Source organism: Rhinopithecus roxellana, chromosome 1, assembly GCF_007565055.1.
Source record: "Rhinopithecus roxellana isolate Shanxi Qingling chromosome 1, ASM756505v1, whole genome shotgun sequence".
NCBI lineage: Eukaryota > Metazoa > Chordata > Mammalia > Primates > Cercopithecidae > Rhinopithecus > Rhinopithecus roxellana.
Window position 1 is genome coordinate 105,661,096 of NC_044549.1, and position 24,969 is coordinate 105,686,064.

The 24,969-nt window shown below is 39.6% G+C and overlaps 1 protein-coding gene across 2 annotated transcripts; it reads left to right on the top strand.

Moving 5' to 3' along the window:
• The first annotated feature begins 1,509 nt into the window (after positions 1–1,509).
• On the top strand, positions 1,510–24,270 carry IGSF10 (immunoglobulin superfamily member 10). Of its 2 annotated transcripts, XM_010370588.2 has the most exons (6): positions 1,510–1,703; positions 3,052–3,181; positions 6,425–6,815; positions 10,903–15,234; positions 16,236–17,136; positions 21,361–24,270. In XM_010370588.2, exons 1-6 carry the CDS (start codon positions 1,510–1,512, stop codon positions 23,267–23,269), a joined length of 7,857 nt encoding a protein of 2,618 aa, XP_010368890.1. In that variant the 3' UTR covers positions 23,270–24,270. The 2 variants fall into 2 exon arrangements, with proteins under 2 accessions (XP_010368890.1, XP_030784548.1); XM_030928688.1 differs by lacking the exons at positions 1,510–1,703; positions 3,052–3,181; positions 6,425–6,815; positions 10,903–15,234 and having other exon boundaries at positions 16,407–16,484.
• The last annotated feature ends 699 nt before the right edge of the window (positions 24,271–24,969 follow it).

A 24,969-nucleotide genomic window follows, 5' to 3' on the forward strand; every position in this document is an offset into this window, starting at 1 on the left:
TAAGTTTGTGAGAATCCCTTATTCATATGTTGTTTTATGCTTTTGAGCCTCTCTTAAATAATTTGAATGTGAGCATACCCAGAATTTTATTTAAGCTGAACGAGAGAATTACCTTCATCCTGCTGTTCCTTCCTTTGTTTATGTAATGATAAGGTGCAAATGCTGTCTCCAGTCATACAAAGCTTATTGAAAATGTTTGTAACCAGATGGCAAAAGTGGTCATATGATTAATCATATCTTAAATTTTAATTTAGACTAAATTATAATAATACATCCATCATCTTTTTATCTGTATGAAAATCCAAGCAGTTCAGCCCCAGTTTTATTTCTCAGTGTAGTTTGTAGCTAAAGGGTGGTTGTTGGTAGAATCCAAAATCATGCTATTCCACGGAACAGTGGGATTTATTACAAATTATGAAGGTCACTTTGCTTAGAAAAGCACAATGAAGAGTTTATTTCAATCCTGCATTTCAGGAGAGAATTAGGTTTGAAATCCTGGGCTTGCCCCACATATGGGTAACAGATACCATTTTCTTTTTTTCTGACAAGCTGAGCATATTTCTTCCCTGGTTATGCTCCCCACCTCCTGTGGCAGCCGTGAGCTGGAGGGGGACCAAGGAAAGAGGCAGGGAGATGTCCTAAGCTGAGCAAAAGCAGACAGCATCATGCCTGCATGGGCTCAGCATGGCTCAAGCCCTGTCAGCTGGTCAGTCGCTGTGGCTTGTGGTCATTACTTGGCAGTGAAGTGTTCAATGTGTCTTTTTTTTTTTTTGGCAGGGACTTGAAAACCGGTTAGAAAGAGATTTATTCTCCCTTCCAGTGGATTATTACAGCCTTTAAAAAATGTTTCTGAAGAAGGTTTAATAAAATGAAAAGACATATTATATATGAAATGATAAAATGTGTTACAAAATTAAGTTTGATCACATGTACACATATACACGTAAATGTATGTACACCTATACATATACACACAATAGATGAAAAAGGCTGGAAAGGAATACAACAAAATGTTAAGGATTATATAAGTGGTGAGCCTGAGTAATTTTTTTCCTTTTTACTGCTTAATTACAGTTTCCAAATGTTTTATGCACAGGTATTACTGTTATAATCATCTCTTGAAAGTTATTCTCTAAAAGAATTAATGTATATAAAGGAAACTAAATTCTATATATTTTAGTTGTCATAATATCTTTCTTATGGTTTCCAGTTTCCCTTTTAATGAATGCCTGAGTAATAGGGATTGCTGGTTTTCATTAAGAAGTGAGAAGCCGTGAAGAAATTTTCACAACAGTAAATATCCCACTTGAATATGAAGCGCAGTGTGAGGCCAGCAGCATATGCTATGGTTTTGTAAAGAGTGCATTTGACCACAAAGGGTCAAATGGAATGGAATCGCCGCTTATGACCCTTAAGGAAGGTCTCCCAGATTCCCAGAGTGACTGTGTGGTGGTCCTGGGACTTTGCTCCACCACTCTTTATAACTCTGAGGTGTGATGTTTTTTCAGGATGAAGGTAAAAGGCAGAGGAATCACCTGCTTGCTGGTCTCCTTTGCTGTGTTCTGCCTGGTCGCCACACCTGGGGTCAGGGCCTGTCCTCGCCGCTGTGCCTGTTATATGCCTACGGAGGTACACTGCACATTTCGGTACCTGACCTCCATCCCAGACAGCATCCCGCCCAATGTGGAACGCATCAATTTAGGGTGTGTGAGGCCCTGGGTTTCCTCTTCTCAAAGAGGGATCAATCACAGTGGTGACTTGTCCCTCAAACATCTATGACTTTGGGAGATGAATCACAATTGTTTTAACAATATTTCTTTTCTGAAATGAGCTCATGAGAATTTTGTTTGTTGGGGGCAATAAGAAAACTTCCTGGTAAACTTTTCTTAGGAGAAAGTTCTTCTAGAATTTGAAGTCCCTCTTGGTAGGTTGGGAGACTCATGATGGTAAAAAGCTTCATTCTGGCTACATTTTTGCTGGAAAATGTTATAGTTTCTGTTAACTATTGGGGTTATGATATATCATAAGAGATGGCAGGGTAACTGGAAGTGTCTGCCTATATAATAGACATATATATATATATATATATATATATATATATATATATATCCTTTTTAAAGGCCCTTTGGTTTGTTTCCATACAAACTTATTTAAAATGGATGCCTAATTAAATTTGCAAAAATATGACAGTATTTTAAATGTTCATGAAAAAATGTGTGTGTCTGAAAACACATTTTGGACTTAACATCATTTATTTGACATTAGTGAGCGTGTACTATGCACTGGGGATACAGTGGTAAGATATTCACTTCTAGGAGGTGTGTTGATTGTTAAAAAGAGAAGATAAATATACGGTCAGTACAGTTAATAAAAACTGTAACAGAGCATACAAAGTGTCTTAGAGACAGTCACTATTATTAAGAGGTAACATTGTTTGTGCTCAGTAGGTGCTGGCATTGGATTAAGCACTGCATCCATTTAATCTTCATAACCCCTTTGGAGTGGGTTCTATTATTTACATTTTATAGATGAGGAAACTGAGGCACAGAAAGGCTGCTGATTTTTACCCAGGGTTGCACAGCTACTCTCAGTTGACCCTGAGCTCATAAATCATACCCAAACCAGAAGCCCAAGCCTGGGCTCCAGAGCCCAGGCTTCTTAACCACTGCTGACAAATTCCACCTGGGAGAGTGAGGGGATAGTGTCATGAAAGAATAGGCTGGATATTAAGTGTTCACAAATGGAAAAGGGTGAGGTCAAGGGTGTTCCAACCTGAGGGAACAGCATATATATAACAGTTGGAAAATGAGAAGAAATGTGACAAGTTCCTAGAATGTGAAGTGGGTGATTGTAACTGAAACGGCAAGAACTGGGTAGAGAGTCAATCTTCTGTGGCATCTGGTGAATTTCAGTATTTCAAGCATTCGATTGTCTCAATAGAGCACAGTTATAAAGAGAGGTATTGGGTTTTTTTGTGTTTATTTTGGTTATGACATTTGAACTTTAGTTGACAGACTTAGCTTATGCCTAGAATGTCATTTTTTATTTCAGATACAACAGCTTGGTTAGATTGATGGAAACAGATTTTTCTGGCCTGACCAAATTGGAGTTGCTCATGCTTCACAGCAATGGCATTCACACAATCCCTGACAAGACCTTCTCAGATTTGCAGGCCTTGCAGGTGAGACCGATGGAGAGAGGGGGCAGGTTAAAGAGATAAGGTGGGACCTGTGAGATAGACCTTCCAAGGCTGCCTATCTCTACACAATACAAAAATCAACATTCTGTAAATTAGAAGCAGACATCAATGGAGAATGTTAACTGATTTTTAATTGTGCAACTGTGTATGGAAATTAGAATAATAAGAAAATTCTGAGGCAAGTTTTCTAATACCTCAAGAAAAAAAATGTCAGTACTCAGAGATGATAAACCTTCAAAATTTAATCCTAAAAGGATACTTCTAGTCATGTTTATATGGGAATTGAATGTGCTTCCTAAAAATAATGACTATCTTAGACAGATTATTAGCTTTATATAAATCAATGTGCTGTTTTCAGTTTCATTTTATTTACTTACTCATGTTCTACCTTGTTCAAACAATTTTTTAAAGTTACAAGGACTCCCAAGAATGCATAAAATCATGCAAGAATGATCACAAAAGTAAGTGAGAAAGTATAAAGCTAAAATAAGCCTAGAGATAAGAATAAAGGGAACATGAGGAAATACATACATAGAGACCTTTATGTCTGCTATAAGTAGGACTTGAAGCTTTTGAGACACTAACAATACATGACATCTATTGAAATGAAAACTGTTCAGGAAAAGCACAGCCATGTATGATTTTAAGTCAGAAAGAAATGTCTTACAAAACTCCTTATAAAATACAGTGTCATAAAATAAAGTCAATAATATCCTTGTAAAAGGTAAAGCACCTGTGTTCATAGAGCCTTTTAACATATACCAGAGCTATGTAAAGGAGGTCATAACCATGGTGGAGAGCTATAGAGTATAATGTAGCTATGTGATTCTGCTGATTTAGTTAATCAGGCTCTATTTGGAATGTATGTCTTCGGAGGAATAGATGAATTGCATGTCCTTTATAGAATTCTCTACATATATTTATTCTCTCGACCAAATTTTCAGTGGATATTGAGGAACATTGAGTTGGAGATTGAACTCCCAGGTTACATTTGGGGCAAAGCTCTTCTGTGTTACCAACGTATTTTTCCTTTTCTTATTAGGGGTCTTGGCATTCAAGAAAAGCATTTTCGACAGATATGACAGTTCAGGCCAAGTCAGGAAAATAGGATGAGAAATTGTGTTTCCTAGCATTTCTTTTTTCTTTATGGGAGAAAGAGTATGTTCAACTTATAATTGGAAAGAGAACTGGAAATTACCTGAGCACTATTGAAATATTCAAAATTATTTTAATTGCAACTCAAAATTAGTCATATTACTCATAACCAAAAAGTAGAAGACACCTCAATGTCCATCAACCAATGATAGATTAAAGTGTTGTGCATGTATACAGTAGAATACTCTTCAGCAAAGAAAGGAATGAAGGGCTGATACATGCTATGAGAGGGATGGGTCTTGAAAACATTTTGCTAAGTGAAAGAACCCAGACACAATGCCACAGAGTGTATGATTCCAATTATATAAAATGTTTAGAATAGGCAAATGCATGGAAACAAAGCAAATTAGTGGTTGTGAAGGGCTGAAAGGATGGGAAAAATGACTGCTAGTGGGTATCAGTTTTTATTTTGTGGTACAAAACAAAGTTTATTAGAAACTTTAGGCCAGGAGCAGTGGCTCACCCCTGTAATCCCAGCACTTTGGGAGGCCGAGGGGGGATGGATCACCTGAGGCTGAGAGTTCAAGACCAGCCTGACCAACATGGAGAAACCCCGTCTCTACTAAATAATACAAAAAAATTAGCCAGGTGTGGTGGCACATGCCTGTAATCCCAACTACTGGAGAGGCTGAGGCAGGAGAATCACTTGAACCTGGGAGACGGAGGTTGTAGTGAGCCGAGATCGCTCCATTGCACTCCAGCCTGAGCAACAAGAGTGAAACTCCATCTCAAAAAACTTTTTTTAGAAGTTTCTGACCATGGATATGTTTGCACAACTCTATGAATACACTAAAAACCAATAAACTGTACACTTTTTAAAATTATTTTTTGAGATAGAATCTTGCTCTGTCACCCAGGCTAGAGTGCAGTGGTGCAATCTCAGCTCACTACAACCTCCGCCTTCCAAGTGCAAATGATTCTCACGCCTCAGCCTCCTGAGTAGCTGGGAGTACATGTGTGTGCCACCATGCCCAGCTAATTTTCTGTGTGTATATGTGTTCTTAGTAGAGACGGGGTTTCACCATGTTGGCTAGGCTGCTCTCGAGCTCTGGCCTCAAGTGATCTGCCCACCTCAGCCTCTGTGTGGTGGGAGCCACCATGCCCAGCCAGCTGTACACTTTAAAAGGTGGATTTTATGGCATGTGAACTATAGCTCAATAAATTAAAATCAATAGTCTGTCTTATGAAAAATTTATGTTTAGGAAATCTTAATTTACTTGAAATACTAAGATTAAAAAAAGTTATAAAATTTTCAACCATGGAAAAAAGTAGAGAGAATAATATAATGAACCCTAATGGACCAGTACCCACCTGCAATACTTACGGACTCATAGCAGATGTCTTACCTGCACCCCTACCCACTACTCTCCACTCCATTCAATTATTTTGAAACAAATCCAAATTTTCATAATATTCATCTGTAAGTACTTCAATATATATCTCAAAACTAAGAAATCTTTTTAAAATAACCACAATATCATTTATGTATCTTAAATTTTAACAATCATTCATGACTGGGCATGATGGCTCATACCTGTAATCCCAGCACTTTGGGAGGCCAAGGTGGGCGGATCACCTGAGATTGGGAGTTTGAGACCAGCCTGGCCAACATGATGAAACCTCGTCTCTACTAAACTATAAAAAGTAGCCAGGAGTGGTGGTGGGTACCTGTAATCCCAGCTACTCAGGAGGCTGAGGCAGGAGAATCGCTTGAACTCGGGAGGCGGAAGTTGCAGTGTGCAGTGATCACACCACTGCACTCCAGCCTGGGCGACAGAGCAAGACTCTGTCTCAAAAAAAATAAAAAATAAAAAAAATTATATATATATGTATAAATAATTATATGTGTATATATATAATTCCTTAATATCAATAGGCAAATGTTCATGAGTGTTCTAATTTCTCTGATATTGTCATATTTAATTTGCAACTAATTTGAATTGGGATCCTAAGAAGGTATACAAATTGCACTGAATTAATTTCAACATAAGTTTTGTTATTGATAGGACTTTTCCCTCATGTGAAAATTCCTTTGACAACATAAATATGTTCTTCTTTTTCAATTCATAGGTCTTAAAAATGAGCTATAACAAAGTCCGAAAACTTCAGAAAGATACTTTTTATGGCCTCAGGAGCTTGACGCGATTGCACATGGACCACAACAATATCGAGTTTATAAACCCAGAGGTTTTTTATGGGCTCAACTTTCTCCGCCTGGTGCACTTGGAAGGAAATCAGCTCACTAAGCTCCATCCAGATACGTTTGTCTCTTTGAGCTACCTGCAGATATTTAAAATCTCTTTCATTAAGTACCTATACTTGTCTGATAACTTCCTGACCTCCCTCCCTCAAGAGATGATCTCCTATATGCCTACCCTAGAAAGCCTTTACCTGCATGGGAACCCATGGACCTGTGATTGCCATATAAAGTGGTTGTCTGACTGGATACAGGAGAAGCCAGGTATCTATACTGTTTATTTATTTATTTTTTTGTCCCAATTAAATGGAGGAAATCTGCCTGGAGGTGTTATATTAGGAAGTGGAGAGGCCAGGGTAATTTAGGAGAGAAAATAATATCTCAGAAATAATTCCAGAATAATGAATTATTTACACATCATCTGTGGCTGTGTTTTGGCTACTGTGGCAGTCAAGTAGTGTCAGAGAACTGTTTCACAAAGCCCAAAAGTCCTTGCTCTCTGGCTCTTTATAAAAATGTGGCTGATCCCTGGCTTAGAGAATAAATCTCATGCTCCTTAGGCTACAAGCCAGGTCTTCCTAGTGTGGTGCTGGCCTATCCTCAACCTCCTTTCCCTCCTCTCCAACCCTCAGCCCCGTCTATCCCAGGCACAAAGGCACTTTTTGCTCTTAACAACTGTGGACAACTTTCTGCCACACTACAAGCTGTTTTACCCCCTCACAGCTGCTGCTGCCCCTGCCTGGAGCCCTTCCTTTCCTTTTCTGCTTGATGGTTCTCAGCCAGCCAGCACACTGCTAGGCCCTTCTGAGAAGTGTGGTTGCTTCTCCACCCACCCCATCTGCATCAGAATAACCATTTCACCACTTGGGTTGTTTGCCTATACTTCCGTTCTTGAATGGATAACATTTGGTTATAATTACTACTATTAGAAGTCTTTTGCTTTTCCAGTGTCTAATTTATCTTTACCTGTGGTCTTAATATGTCCCAAACTTACATATATGTATAAAAACATCATATATACATTCATACATACGTCATATGTACATATACATATGCACACACATGTAATCACACACTGCATACTGACAGTCAACAACAGATGGCATGTATGATGATCCTCCCATAAGACTTATAATGGAGGCGAAATAAAACTATTGCCTAGTAACATTATAGCCATCATAAAGAGGTAGTGCAACATGTTACCTTTTCTAAGTTTAGATACATAAATAATTAAAATTGTATTACAATTGCTGATAGTATCAGTAGAGTAATATGCTGTATGAGTCTGTAGTCTAGGAGCAGTAGGCTTTACCATATTGCCTAGGTGTGTAGTAGGCTATACTATCTAGGTTTGTGTAAGTACACACTCCATAATGTTTGCACAACAAAATTGCCTAATGATGCATTTTTCAGAATGTGTCCCCGTTGTTAATCAATTCATAACTCTACATATGTAAAATAATGAAACCCCCAGGGGTTAACATCTTTCAGTCTTAATAAGCAAGTGTTCTCCTTTTGACTGAGATGACTTAATGATAATTTTTACAAGACCCATGGGTCAGTCATATCAACCTCTTATGCTTTGAAAATTTTTCATCGATTCCAAGAGATTCAACAGTTGTTCATGCCTTCAGTTGCCTCACTTGGCATGTGGTCGGCAATTCTTTTGCACCGATCTCAGTAGTTAAATGTAACACTCCTTTATCTACGTGTGGGTATCTTCTATTCTTTGATTCCGCAAAGCTGTTGATGCAGCATTTCTATAAAATGAATCTGTGGCTGTTTCTCTAATGAGCATTTATTTCATGGATATGAAATTTATGTCTTGCTGCTCTGTTTCCGTTCTTTTCTACATACTTGACAACCTGTTTTAATGCTAAATCATAGTGTTAGTTAAAACATTTTAAAGGCAAATTTAATATATGTCATAGCACCAATACATGTAATACAATGGAAAGCAATATAAATATCTATGACAATCTTTATAGGTGTAAAGCTGTGATAGCTACACTGATTGCCAATTTGTCAGCTGTTACTGTAAAACATCTTCAGTTGTAAGGCACATCTCAATTTATAAGTTGAAATGTGAAAAAACAAACAAAACAACATGGTCATAGAATTAGGCACTTTTTCTGGCCTGCCTGTCTGCTTTTCTTCCTTCTGCTGATCTTTCCTGAGCATCCATTGGCCAGGGCTGGGGACATACAGATGAACAAGAATGAAGTTTATAGTTTCATAGGAAGACAGATAAGTAAACAAGTCATTCTAACAGTGAATAATGAGAAAGTAGGATATGAGAAGTGAAAGGTACCAGGAGACTATAAAACAGAGAGCTCACCCAGAAGAAGTGCTGTTCAGACTGGGTTCTGAAGGATGACTGGTAAGGACTTGGGTCATGATGAAAGACATCAAGTGTACAGGACATGGAAGGAACAGCGTATGCCAGAGCCAGTTGGGCATGGCAGGGTTGAGGAATGGAAAGGATTTCTATGGGGCTGGAACCGAGTGTGATGGAGGGAATGGAGGTGACGTGGTCAGGTTTGCATTTGAGGCAAAATACGTGATGTCCAAGGCCTGCTAACTCTGGCTGAGTGCAAGCAATAATAAGCATGGTGTGAGCATATTCCATGATGAGGTTTCATTAAGCCAGAAGTCTGCCATGTTGTCTTAGCCCAGGGTACTGATAAGTAGGTAAAGGAATACAGCTTGTTGGCAAGTGGGTGATTGGGAGGCAACTCTTTTTTTTTGAGACAGAGTTTTTCTCTTGTTGCCCAGGCTGGAGTGCAATGGCACGATCTTGGCTCACCGCAATCTCTGCCTCCCAGGTTAAGCGATTCTCCTGCCTCAGCCTCCTGAGTAGCTGGGATTACAGACATGTGCCACCATGCCTGGCTAATTTTGTATTTTTAGTAGAGATGGGGTTTCTCCATGTTGGTCAGGCTAGTCTCAAACTCCCGACCTCAGGTGATCCGCCTGCCTCAGCCTCCCAAAGTGCTAGGGTTAGAGGCGTGAGCTATTGTGCCCAGCCGGGCGGCAACTCTTATGATTGTTCAAAGGTTTTCCAACTTGCCAGCCTCCTCCTCTGCATAGGTTTAGACTATAAAATTTGCTGAAGAATGCTGACTAGCCAGGCATCTGTGATATTACCTGTCACACTGTAGTACACACAGAAGAGTTTGGTGTCTTTGGTCAGAGTGACTTTCTTAAGCCTTTGAGAGGACATGTGCACACAGACCCTATCTAGCCACTCTGACAAATTAGATCTTCTAAGAAGTGCAATGCTTTTGTTAAGTGCTGTCTCCAGTGCATCATATAAGAGCTACTACATGGAAGAGCATGGATGTCTCAGGCTGTATTTTGTGTAAGGGAAAAGTCTATACCTCTTACCAAGTATTCAAGTGACCAGTCATTTTAAATAGGCTTACCACAGCAGCGCTTTTAAATGGTATGTGATATCCAAATATTTGACAGATGAGGCACCTATGACTTAGAAATGTTGGTCCTTATAATGCTGGTTCTAGTACTGTAAGACTTGCAACCTCTGACTTTGCCAGAATGTCAGACATTTAATGGGCCTCCCCACTACCTTGGCACAATTTTCTTCCCTCCCACTTAAACCTGAACCTCCTCCAGTGCATCTACCTCATCCAAGGGGACCATCAACCATCCAGTTTCCAAAGTCATAAAACAGAGTCTTCCTTGACCCTTCCTTTTAGTTACTGTCCATATTCAGTCAATCCACACTTCCTATTGATTGGTTCTACCTGCTTCATTGTCTCCTGCGTCCATCTGCTTCTCTTAATTCCTATTGCTACTAAGTTAGACCAGGTCAAGACACCCTATAATTCAGTCAATATTCTTTTGGATAATGGAAGTAAACTTGGGTTTTTAAATGATATCCAAGGAATTATAAATGATCCTTTAACAAACAGCTTTTCTTTTAAAGAACAATGAGGTCCTGTGGTCATCTTAAAATGTTAACATGAAGAAATAGAACTAAACTGTTATTAATAAAAACTGACAAACATGGGTTTCCCTAGATAAAAAATATGACTCATTCAACTAATATTTACTGAGTACCAAATATATATCAGTCATTTGCTGAACATGGGAAATACAGCAGTGAATAAGACAAGACAAAATCCTGTGTCTATGCATATTATGTTGTAGCAGGGTATACAGACAATAGCTTTTTAAAAAATCAATTCAGAAGCAAAAAATCAGAAAACTTTCTATTGAACACTAAAATTTCCAAATTGTTTCAGCTTCTAGCAAAAGCTATTTCTTCAAAATGTTTATGTCAATTCATAAAGAGGTCACAACTGATAACTCAATTGTGATTATTTTCCAGATGTAATAAAATGCAAAAAAGATAGAAGTCCTTCTAGTCTTCAGCAATGTCCACTTTGCATGAACCCTAGGACTTCTAAAGGCAAGCCCTTAGCTATGGTCTCAGCTGCAGCTTTCCAGTGTGCCAAGCCAACCATTGACTCATCCCTGAAATCAAAGAGCCTGACTATTCTGGAAGACAGTGGTTCTGCTTTCATCTCTCTCCAAGGTTTCATGGCACCCTTTGGCTCCCTCACTTTGAATATGACAGACCAGTCTGGAAATGAAGCTAACATGGTCTGTAGTATTCAAAAGCCCTCAAGGATATCACCCATTGCATTCACTGAAGAAAATGACTACATCGTGCTAAATACTTCATTTTCAACATTTTTGGTATGCAACCTAGATTACGGTCACATTCAGCCAGTGTGGCAAGTTCTGGCTTTGTACAGTGATTCTCCTCTGATACTAGAAAGGAGTCGCTTGCTTAGTGAAACACCACAGCTCTATTACAAATATAAGCAGGTGGCTCCTAAGCCTGAAGACATTTTTACCAACATAGAGGCAGATCTCAGAGCAGATCCCTCTTGGTTAATGCAAGACCAAATTTCCTTGCAGCTGAACAGAACTGCCACCACACTCAGTACATTACAGATCCAGTACTCCAGTGATGCTCAAATCACTTTACCAAGAGCAGAGATGAGGCCAGTGAAACACAAATGGACTATGATTTCAAGGGATAATAATACTAAGCTGGAACATACTGTCTTGGTAGGTGGAACCATTGGCCTGAACTGCCCAGGCCAAGGAGACCCCACTCCACACTTGGAATGGCTTCTAGCTGATGGAAGTAAAGTGAGAGCCCCTTATGTCAGTGAGGATGGACGGATACTAATAGACAAAAGTGGAAAATTGGAACTCCAGATGGCTGATAGTTTTGACACAGGCATATATCACTGTATAAGCAGCAATTATGATGATGCAGATATTCTCACCTATAGGATAACTGTGGTAGAACCTTCTGTTGAAGCCTATCAGGGAAATGGGATTCATCACACAGTTTTCACTGGTGAAACTCTTGATCTTCCATGCCATTCTACTGGTATCCCAGATGCCTCTATTAGCTGGGTTCTTCCAGGAAACGTTGTGCTCTATCAGTCTTCAAGAGACAAGAAAGTTCTTAACAATGGAACATTAAGAATATTACAGGCCACCCCAGAAGACCAAGGTTATTATCGCTGTGTGGCAGCCAACCCATCAGGGGTTGATTTTTTGATTTTCCACATTTCAGTCAAGATGAAAGGACAAAGGCCCTTGGAGCATGATGCAGAAATAGAGGGATCTGGATTTGATGAGTCCAATCCTATTGCTCATCTTAAGGGGCCACCAGGTGCACCACTCCATACATCTGTTCTGATGGAGGCTGAGGTTGGAAAACACACCTCAAGCACAAGTAAGAAGCAAAACTATCAGGAATTAATACTCCAGCGACGTGGAGATTCAACGCATAGACGTTTTAGGGAGAATAGGAGGCATTTCCCTCCCTCTGCTAGGAGAATTGACCCACAACACTGGGCAGCACTGTTGGAGAAAGCTAAAAAGAACGCTGTGCCAGAGAAGCGAGAAAATACCACAGTGAGCCCACCCCCAATGGTCACCCAACTCCCAAACATACCTGGTGAAGAAGACGATTCCTCAGGCATGCTTACTCTACATGAGGAATCTATGGTCCTGGCCACTAAAACTTCGAACCTTCTAGCAAGGACAGTGACTGCTGACTCCAGAACAATATCTGATAGTCCTATGACAAACATAACTTCTGGCACAGAATTCTCTCCTGTTGTGAGTTCACAAATACTACCACCTGAAGAACCCATAGATTTCAAACTATCTACTGCTATTAAAACTATAGCCATGTCAAAGAATATAAACCCAACCATGTCAAGCCAAATGCAAGGCACACCCAATCAACATTCATCCACTGTCTTTCCACTACTACCTGGAGCAACTGAATTTCAGGACTCTGACCAGATGGGAAGAGGAAGGGAGCATTTCCAAAGAGCACCCCCAATAACAGCGAGGACTATGATCAAAGATGTCAATGTCAAAATGCTTAATAGCACCACCAACAAAGTATTATTACAGTCAGTAAATACCACAAATAGTCATCAGACATCTGTAAGAGAAGTTAGTGGGCCCAGGCACAATCACTTCTATTCTCACACTACTCAAATACTTAGCACCTCCACGTTCCCTTTAGATCCACACAGAGCTGCTCATTCTCAGTTTCTGATCCCTAGAAATAGTACAGTTAACATCCCGCTGTTCAGACGCTTTGGGAGGTGGAGGAAAATTGGTGGAAGGGGGCGGATTATCAGCCCATATAGAACTCCAGTTCTCCGACGGCATAGATACAGCATTTTCAGGTCAACAACCAGCAGTTCTTCTGAGAAAAGCACTACTGCATTCTCAGCCACAGTGTTCAATGTGACATGCCTGTCCTGTCTTCCTGGGGAGAGGCTCGCCACTGCTACAGCAGCATTGTCTTTTCCAAGTGCTGCTCCCATCACCTTCCCCAAAAATGACATTACCAGAGTCCCAACAGAAGAGTCTACAACTCTAGTCCAGAATCCACTATTACTACTTGAGAACAAACCCAATGTAGATAGTGAGAAAACAACACCAACAATAAAATATTTCAGTACTGAAATTTCCCAAGTGACTCCAACTGGTGCAGTCATGATGTATGCCCCAACATCCATACCCATGGAAAAAACCCACAAAGTAAATGCCAGCTACCCACATGTGTCTAGCACCAATGAAGCTAAAAGAGATTCAGTGATTACATCGTCACTTTCAGATGCTATCACCAAGCCACCCATGACTATTATAGCCACTACAAGGTTTTCAAGAAGGAAAATTCCCTGGCATCAGAACTTTGTAAATAACCATAACCCAAAAGGCAGATTAAGGAATCAATATAAAGTTAGTTTACAAAAAAGCACAGCTGTGATACTTCCTAAAACATCTGCTTTACCCAGAGGCAAAGTCTCCCCCTTCTATTTCACCACACTTTCAGCAAGTGTGATGCAAATTCCATCCAATGCCTTGACTACAACTCACCACACTACCACCAAAACACACAATTCTGGAAGTCTTCCAACAATGAAGGAGCTTCCCTTCCCACCCCTTAACTCTATGCTCCCTAATATAAGCAAAGACTCAAGTACAATAAGCATCATATCAACGCAAACAGCAATACCAGCAACAACTCCTACCTTCCCTGCATCTGTCATCACTTACGAAACGCAAACAGAGAGATCCAGAGCACAAACAGTACAAAGAGAACAGGAACCTCAAAAGAACAGGACTGACCCATACATCTCTCCAGACCAGAGTTCTGGCTTCACTACTTCCACTGCTATGACGCCTCCTGTTTTAACCACAGCTGAAATTTCAGTCAAGCCTAGTGTCTCTGCATTCACTCATTCCCCACCAGAAAACACAACTGGAATTTCAAGCACAATCAGTTTTCATTCAAGAACTCTTAATCTGACAGATGTGATTGAAGAACTAGCCCAAGGGAGTATTCAGACTTTGAAGAGCACAATTCCTTCTGAAACAACATTGTCCAGCAAATCACACCAGAGTACCACAACTAGGAAAGCAATCATTAGACACTCAACCATGCCACCATTCCTGAGCAGCAGTGCTACTCTAATGCCAGTTCCCATCTCCCCTCCTTTTACTCAGAGAGCGGTTACTGACAACATGGAAACTCCCATTTCCGGGCTTATGACAAATGCAGGGGTCAAGCTGCACGAACCCTCAAGGCACAATGCTAAATCACAGCAATTAGTAGCAGAGGTTGCAACATCTCCCAAGGCTCACCCAAATGCCAAGTTCACAATTGGAACCACTCACTTCATCTACTCTAATCTGTTACATTCTACTCCCATGCCAGCACTAATAACAGTTAAATCACAGAATTCTAAATTAACTCCATCTCCCTGGGCAGAAAAACAGTTTTGGCACAAACTATACTCAGAAATTGCTGAAAAAGTCAAAAAGCCAGAAGTAAGCATGTTGACCACTACAGGCCTGCCAGAGGTCGCCACTCTTGCTTCAGATTGGGATGAACAGAAGAGTGACTTTGATAAGAAACTAGTTCAAGAAGCAACAACTTCCAAACTCCTTCCCTTTGACTCTTCGTCTAGGAATATATTTGAAAAGCCCAGAATAGTTGGAGGTAAAGCTGCAAGTTTTACTATTCCAGCTAACTCAGATGCCTTTCTTCCCTGTGAAGCTGTTGGAAATCCCCTGCCCACCATTCGTTGGACCAGAGTCCCATCAGGTATTGAAACTTTTTCTTTACACTCAGTTTTTGTTAGAAAACAAGAAGAAGATTGTTATGTTTTGGGATTATACACCCAAAGAATCAATATCAGTTTCAAATTTTTCTAAGACACAGAAACTATAAATATCCTCATTTGACACTGGCATATTTTCACTCATTAGAAGGGCTTAAAATATGTTAATTAAGATCATTTTCTAGAATGCCTCAAAAGCTGATTCAAAGTAATATGATTTGAAAAAGAGAGAATGGTTATTGTGTTGAACCATCTGACTTTAAAATTATGTGAATAAAAAAATCCAGTCTGCGCACGGTGGCTCATGCCTGTAATCCTAGCACTTTGGGGAGGCCGAGGCAGGTAGATTACCTGAGGTCAGGAGTTCAGGATCAGCCTGGCCAACATGGTAAAACCCCATCTCCACTAAAAAAAATACAAAAATTAGCCAGGTGTGGTGGTGGGTGCCTGTAGTCCCAGCTACTCGGGAGGCTGAGACAGGAGAATTGCTTGAACCTGGGAGGCAGAGTTTGTAGTGAGCCAAGATCGCGCCATTGCACTCCAGCCTGGGCGACGAGTGAAACTCCATCTCAATAAAATAAAATAAAATCCAGGAATAATTTTAGCAATCTTAAGACTAGATGTCTGTCACCCAGGATGGAGTGCAGTGGTGCAATCATGTCTCCAGGGGCTCAAGCGATCCTCCTATCTGAGCCACCTGAGTAGCTGGGACGACAAATGCACACCACCACACCTAGCTAAAATTTTATTTTTTGTGTTTATAGAGACAGGGTCACATTATGTTTCCAGGGCTAGTCTTGACCTCCTGGGCTCAAGTGATCCTCCCACCTCAACCTCCCAAAGTGTTGGGATTATACAAGTGAGCCACAGGGCTGGGCTTTCATTTTAATTTAAATGTATTCTTAGTAGGCCCCAAAAATATAGCTTTATGTTTTCTATCTAAACTTTGATGACCTATAGCAATAATTTTCTTTTTTCTTCTCAGGACTTGATTTATCTAAGAGGAAACAGAATAGCAGGGTGGAGGTTCTCCCCAATGGTACCCTGTCCATCCAGCAGGTGGAAATTCAGGACCGTGGACAATACTTGTGTTCCGCATCCAATCTGTTTGGCACAGATCACCTACGTGTCACCTTGTCTGTGGTTTCCTATCCTCCCAGGATCCTGGAGAGACGTACCAAAGAGATCACAGTTCATTCTGGAAGCACTGTGGAACTGAAGTGCAGAGCAGAAGGTAGGCCAAACCCTACAGTTACCTGGATTCTTGCAAACCAAACAGTGGTCTCAGAATCATCCCAGGGAAGTAGGCAGGCCATGGTGACAGTTGATGGAACACTGGTCATCCACAATCTCAGTATTTATGACCGTGGCTTTTACAAATGTGTAGCCAGCAACCCAGCTGGCCAGGATTCACTGCTGGTTAAAATACAAGTCATTGCAGCACCACCTGTTATTCTAGAGCAAAAGAAGCAAGTCATTGTAGGCACTTGGGGTGAAAGTTTAAAACTGCCTTGTACTGCAAAAGGAACTCCTGAGCCCAGCATTTACTGGGTCCTCTCTGATGGCACTGAAGTTAAACCATTACAGTTTACCAATTCCAAGTTGTTCTTATTTTCAAATGGGACTTTGTATATAAGAAACCTAGCCTCTTCAGACAGGGGCACTTATGAATGCATCGCTACCAGTACCACTGGTTCGGAGCGAAGAGTAGTAATGCTTACAATAGAAGAGCGAGTGACCAGCCCCAGGATAGAAGTTGCATCTCAGAAAAGGACTGAAGTGAATTTTGGGGACAAATTACTACTGAACTGCTCAGCTACTGGGGAACCCAAACCCCAAATAATGTGGAGGTTACCATCCAAGGCTGTGGTCGACCAGCAGCATAGGTAAGTCTATACTTTTGGGTTGGAATTATCTGCTTTATCTATTTAGCTGTACAGCTTCTGAAATGGAAAAAGTGACAGTGAGGCCAGCAGCAGTTTCAGAGTGCCCATAGACTTTGGACATAAAGGAAACTCTCTCGAAAAAACCTAATCTTTTGAGATCATTTGAATATGAAAACCATTCTTTTCACATGCTTAAGTCAAAGCATCAACTTCTTGGGGTTTTTATATTTTAGGCAAAATAAAAAATCTCATTTATCTCCATGCTAGGTAAAGTTTTAAAATAGTAACTGTAGGCCAGGGATGGTGGCTCACTCCTGTAATCCTAGCACTTTGGGAGGCTGAGACAGGTGGATCACCTGACATCAGGAGTTCAGGACCAGCTTGGCCAACATGGTGAAACCCTATCTATACTAAAAGTACAAAAAAAACAAAAAAAAATTAGCTGGGCATGGTGGCAGGTGCCTGTAATCCCAGCTGCTTGGGAGGTTGAGGTGGGAGAATTGCTTGAACGTGGGAGGTGGAGGTTGCAGTGAACCGAGATTGCACACTGCACTCCAGCCTGGGCACCAGGGTGAGACTCTGTCTCAAAAAAAAATAATAATTGTATAAATATATTCATACTCTCTCTATACAAAACAGAGAAGGGGATTTTTGTGATGCAGTCAAGATTCTGGAGAGAGACACTCCATTATTTTACTCGTCAGAGTCCCCTATTTGACATTTTAAACTTCATTATAATCAGTACTTAATTTTTTCTTTCCTAAAATTACAAAGCACTTTGTGAAAGTCACAATATTAAGACCTCCACCAGGTGAGATGTATTCAGGCCCCCACACTCTGATGTGATGAGACACTATATACAAATACACACTTTCTCTGATCTGTTATAAGCATATGAATATTCTTTTTTTTTTTTTTTTTTTTTTTTTTTTTGAGATGGAGTCTTGCACTGTCGCCCAGGCTGAAGTGGAATGGCATTATCTCTGCTCACTGCAAGTTCCACCTCCCAGGTTCACGCCATTCTCCTGTCTCAGCCTCCTGTGTAGCTGGGACTATAGGCACCCGCCACCACACCTGGCTAATTTTTTGTATTTTAGTAGAGATGGAGTTTCATCATGTTAGCCAGGATGGTCTTGATCTCCTGACCTCATGACCTGCCCGTCTCAGCCTCCCACAGTGCTGGCATTATAGGCATGAGCCACCATGCCTAGCCTCAATATTCATTTTATAGCTGGCTTTCTATATAAATTAAATTACATCTTCAAAAATCAATAATTATAGCTTATGAGGTTTTTATTTTTGCAATTGGCATGACTTTATACAATGGTTTTTCCATTACATGACAAAAAAAGATGAGAATTTCCATCTTATATATCTGTTTATTCATTAATAGAAAACATCCATGCAAGAAAAATTACACATAGTAAATGTGAATTTGTACTCATGCTTAGGAGTTGAAGATTTTTTTCTAATAACATGAGTTGATACTGAATACAGCTAATAAATTTAACCTGTGATCTTTAGTTCAAAAGTAAATGTTAATTTTCAAGTTTTTCAAATGTCGTCAAAAATCACCTAAATTGAAATTTGTTTAGATTTATAATTTTTAAATGCTCAGTTATGAAATGTGAGTTTTGTGCTTTGGAGAGGCTGAAGATGCCTCTGCATTAATCTTTATTAAGAATTCTCTTTTACTCTGAAAAACCTTCTATTTTCAGAAGTAAATTATCTCTCTCAAAAATACTAGTTTATAAAAAGAAGCATCAATAGTTCTGTCTCTTCTATGTCACAATCTTCAGTTGCATCAGATCTTGGGTGTAGGGGATATCACTCTAAGCCAGTGTTTCTCCAAGGGAAGACCCCCTACCAGCAGGCTTAGCATTGTCTGGGAATTTGTTGAATCAGGAGCTCGGATTTTGTTTTAATAAGCAATCTGTTCTTAAAAGCCCTCCAGGTGATTTTGTTGCTAAAATTTGATGCTTGTTTTCAAACTTAATTGTTTATAAGTTAGCCGGGAAGTTTGTTAAAGAGTAGGTTTCTGTATCCCTGGTGAGACCTATTGAAGCAGAATTTCAGGAAACCAAAGCCAGGAAATACGCATCTTAAACTTGGCCTCATGTAATTCTGATGCAGTTATGAGGGATCTTCATTGAGAACCAAGTTAGAACAGTGGTTCTTTGCTGCACATGGAAACCTTTAATCTGGAAAATTTTAAGAATCCTGATGTCTAAGCCATGCTCCACACATATTAAGTCAAATGCTGGAGGTTAGACCCAGACATCAGTATTATTTTAAACTTCACAAGTGATTTTAATGTTTAGCCAAGTTTAAGAACCAATGCTTTTAGAAAGCATTAAGAAAGAATGCCAGTATAGCATGGTGGAAAGCATAAGGCTTGAGAACCAGCCCTGTGACCTAAGGCAAGTTACTAAATCTCTCTAAATACCGATTTTTCAGCTGTATCGTGAGGGAATTACTTCAAGATTAAACAACCAGTGCAAAGTACCTGGCAGTTTCCCTTCCTCTTAAGTGTATTCGTGTTGATTTTACCTTGGTTTATATGCCAGAGAAGTTCCTTCCATACTTGGAAAAAAAAAAAACACTTTTTCTAATATTTTACTATAATACTTCCCATACTTACCTTTGCTGGAGAATAACAATGACTTGATGGCTGGGCGTGGTGGTTCACGCCTGTCATTCCAGCACTTTGGGAGACCAAGGCGGGAGGATCACTTGAACCCAGAAGTTGGAGACCTGCTTTGGCAACACAGTGAGACTCTGTCTGTACAAAAAATAAAAAAAATTAGGAGGGCATAGTGAGATGTGTCTGTAATCCCAGCTACTCAGAGGTTGAGGTTGGTGGATTGCTTGAACCTGGAAGGTCGAGGCTGCAGTGAGCCGTGATCTCACCACGCACTCTAGCTTGGGGCTCCAGAGTGAGAACCTGTCTCAAAAAATATAAATAGGTAAATAGAAAATGAGAGAGAGAAAATTGACTTGAGACTATTTGACTTGGTTAGCACTTATGCTATGAAAAGTTTTTACTTTTCTCTCCAGTTTTATCTACCTGCTTAGCCCATGTTGCCCAAAAATAAGAAAGACGTTTTCTCCTATAGGTATCCCTGATAGCACTTTTAGCACCAATTCAGTCTCCATCGATCTTTCTGAAAAACTAGATTTAGTTTTACCAGGAAAGATCTGCCACCTGGTGGTTATATTTGGTATCAACCTAGTGCAAAAACCAGTCACTCTACAGCTGCCCATAGAGGGCAGATGCTGCAACAACCTTCTAAGGAACCCTGCATTGGTATTCTCTTTATAACAAAGTAAAATTATTTTTTTTCTAAAACAGAGTTTCATTTTTGTCACCCAGACTAGAAAGCGATTCTCATGCCTCAGCCTCCCGAGTAGCTAGGATTACAGGCATGTACCATCATGATCAGCTAATTTTTTGTATTTTTAATAGAGATGGGGTTTCACCATGTTAGCCAGGCTAGTCTCAAACTCCTGCCCTCAAGTAATCTGCCCACATTGGCCTCCCAAAGTGCTGGGATTACAGGCAAGAGCCACTGTGCCCAGCCAAAGTAGAATATATTTTCTAACCAAATTATTCAATAATTGTTTTGTTACTAATAACTTTTTAGAAAGTATCATCTGCCATCTTTCCTGAGAAACTGAGTTTGCTTTTTCCTTACCTATATATATTATAAAATGACCATGTTTATGGATCCAATTAGTTTACTTGATATGTGAAATGGTCAAGGAAGTCATGGTGTCTAGAAATCCCGTATTTCTAGCACGTCCCTCATCATTAAGATTTTTTTTTAAAAATTACTGTGCAAGGGAGATTCGTTTGAATTCCATCTGAGAAATACTACTTATTTGCACTAAACTGTACCTGTTCAATTAGATAATTTCATCTTTCAGCAAATGATTTAAAAGACAATAAGCTGGTAGTAATTTTAATTTTTATTGCAACGATTTAAAGCTAATTACACAAAAACAGGTAACTATGAGGTGATGGATATGCCAGTTAATCATGGTCATTTCACAATGCATATGTGTATATATGATATATAAAATGTCATGTTCTACACTTCAAAGATACACAGTTTTCATTGGTCATGCTTCAATAAAGCTGGGGCAGAGGGAGACAATTCTGAGTAAAACAGTTTCCCTCATTACTAACAGCTGCACACTCAAATGAATCTCTTTTCTCCTTAGAATGGGCAGCCAGATCCACGTCTACCCAAATGGTTCCCTGTTTATTGGATCAGTAACAGAAAAAGACAGTGGTGTCTACTTGTGTGTGGCAAGAAACAAAATGGGTGATGATCTGATACTGATGTATGTCAGCCTAAGACTGAAACCTGCCAAAATTGACCACAAGCAGTATTTTAGAAAGCAAGTGCTCCATGGGAAAGATTTCCAAGTAGATTGCAAAGCTTCTGGCTCTCCAATGCCAGAGATATCTTGGAGTTTGCCCGATGGAACCATGATCAACAATGCAATGCAAGCCGATGACAGTGGCCACAGGACCAGGAGATATACCCTTTTCAACAATGGAACTTTATACTTCAACAAAGTTGGGGTAGCAGAGGAAGGAGATTATACTTGCTATGCCCAGAACACCCTAGGGAAGGATGAAATGAAGGTCCACTTAACAGTTATAACGGCTGCTCCCCGGATAAGGCAGGGTAACAAAACCAACAAGAGAATCAAAGCTGGAGACACAGCTGTCCTTGACTGTGAGGTCACTGGCGATCCCAAACCAAAAATATTTTGGTTGCTGCCTTCCAACGACATGATTTCCTTCTCCATTGATAGGTACACATTTCATGTCAATGGGTCTTTGACCATCAACAAAGTGAAACTGCTCGATTCTGGAGAGTACGTATGTGTAGCCAGAAATCCCAGTGGGGATGACACCAAAATGTACAAACTGGATGTTGTCTCTAAACCTCCATTAATCAATGGACTGTATACAAACAGAACTGTTATTAAAGCCACAGCCGTGAGACATTCCAAAAAACACTTTGACTGCAGAGCTGAAGGGACACCATCTCCTGAAGTCATGTGGATCATGCCAGACAGTATTTTCCTCACAGCCCCATACTATGGAAGCAGAATCACAGTCTATAAAAATGGAACCTTGGAAATTAGGAATGTGAGGCTTTCAGATTCAGCCGATTTTATCTGTGTGGCCCGAAATGAAGGTGGAGAGAGCGTGTTGGTGGTACAGTTAGAAGTACTGGAAATGCTGAGAAGACCGACATTCAGAAATCCATTTAATGAAAAAATAGTTGCCCAACTGGGAAAGTCCACAGCATTGAATTGCTCTGTTGATGGTAACCCACCACCTGAAATAATCTGGATTTTACCAAATGGAACACGATTTTCCAATGGACCACAAAGCTATCAGTATCTGATAGCAAGCAATGGTTCTTTCATCATTTATAAAACAACTCGGGAGGATGCAGGAAAATATCGCTGTGCAGCTAGGAATAAAGTTGGCTATATTGAGAAATTAGTCATATTAGAAATTGGCCAGAAGCCAGTTATTCTTACATATGCACCCGGGACAGTAAAAGGCATCAGTGGAGAGTCTCTATCACTGCATTGTGTGTCTGATGGAATCCCTAAGCCAAATATCAAATGGACTATGCCAAGTGGTTATGTAGTAGACAGGCCTCAAATTAATGGGAAATACATATTGCATGACAATGGCACATTAGTCATCAAAGAAGCAACAGCTTATGACAGAGGCAACTATATCTGTAAGGCTCAAAATAGTGTTGGTCATACACTGATTACTGTTCCAGTAATGATTGTAGCCTACCCTCCCCGAATTACAAATCGTCCACCCAGAAGTATTGTCACCAGGACAGGGGCAGCCTTTCAGCTCCACTGTGTGGCCCTGGGCGTTCCCAAGCCAGAAATCACGTGGGAGATGCCTGACCACTCCCTTCTCTCAACAGCAAGTAAAGAGAGGACACATGGAAGCGAGCAGCTTCACTTACAAGGTACCCTAGTCATTCAGAATCCCCAAACCTCTGATTCTGGGATATACAAATGCACAGCAAAGAATCCACTTGGTAGTGATTATGCAGCAACGTATATTCAAGTAATCTGACATGAAATAAACGTGGGCAGAATTTATTTTTTGAAAGAAGTTTAATCAAAGGCAGCCATAGGCATGTAAATGAATTTGAATACATTTACAGTATTAAATTTACAATGAACATGCAAAATAAAAGGACTTGTAAATAAATGCATTATAAACTGATGATACTGATTTATTTAATGGATCTCAAAACAAACTTTTAACTTAAGGCACTTTTATTTTGCCAACAAATAACAATAAACATTAAAACAGTCCACTATAAAATAACAAATGGCTAATGTACCTGAATTTTTCAGTAAAAAAATGAACTTTTAATACCAGTTGCCTAGTGTCCACTTCCTATCAATGTTACAAGCATGGCACTCAGAACAGAGACAATGGAAAATATTAAATCTGCAATCTTCTTTATGTAAATTTACCATCCTGATGTATAAATATTTTGTGGTTTATAAATTTTTTTGCTAAAACCTACAGAAAATAAGCACTGAACTGTCTTGATTATGATTCACCATTTGTTCACACTGAAAATTTTCATTGATGGGGAATACAAAAATGTTTTAATAACTGCATTTAAAAAAAATAAATGCAGGCTCACTTTTCCACATGTAAAAAGCAATGTAATAACTGCACATCATAAAATGTGAAAAGGGGGTTGATTACTTTTGTCCAAATACACCCATTAAAAAGGTTTTAAAAATACAATGAAACTTCTTTATAACTTTAAAATCTAGCTCAGGCACCCCTGGTTTGGAGCTGTTTGTTTATAAGGAAATTTTTCTGAGGAGGAATCATTGCTCTATAAGCATTTCATTTAATTAATAATTCTTTATGGGATGGGAAAATGTTTGGGAGGGTCTAGATCTATTATATATAATGAAGTTTCACTGTATTTAAAATCTGATCAATCCTACACAAAATGTTGCTTTTTGTAATTCACTGAGTTTATATTACATGCTTAATTCAACCTGAATTAATTTGGGGAATATTATATGATTGATCTTATCTAAATCTAGGGCTGGGGTTTTCCAGTGTAATTTCTCCAGCATCTATTCAAACATTCACCTATTAGGAATTATAGGAGCTTTATAAATGGGAAAAAAAATGCCATAGGTCTTAGATATCTCAGTGCACAAAACCGAGAATTACTAACATGTTAGCCCCTGCCAATCATTTGAGACATGTGGGATAGTGCCCTTGGGTTTTCATCACACTGACTTTCAGCTAGCCCCATCTAGCCTAAAATGTGACCTGCTTGCAACTTATGTCTGATGTTAGTACCCTATGGCTGGAAGTGGTCAAAGATACTCTTTGTAATTGATCTCCCTCTACTTCCAGGCCAAGAAGGGTAAATGCAATAACAAATGCAACCCTATTAGGAAAAAGCCTACAGTGTAAACAAGAGAGTCTATGGGCTTCTTATATCCACGAATTGTGATAGGTATAGCTGACTCTATTTGATTTCAAGGTCTGCCTTTAAGGGGAGCTGGGGTCTCCATCTTATTCTAAGGTAATTTCCTCTGGTAAGGTACCAGGTTCTGCCACAGGGCTTTCCCTTGTGACCATCTTAATGCAAAAGAATGCATTTGCTAGAAAAGAAAAGAAAAAAAAAAAAAAAAAAGAAACCTCTCAAGATACAGAATTAATAGGGAGAAAATCTGAAGACTAAAGTAATTCTAGTTATTTTCTTTATAATACACAGGGGTAAAACA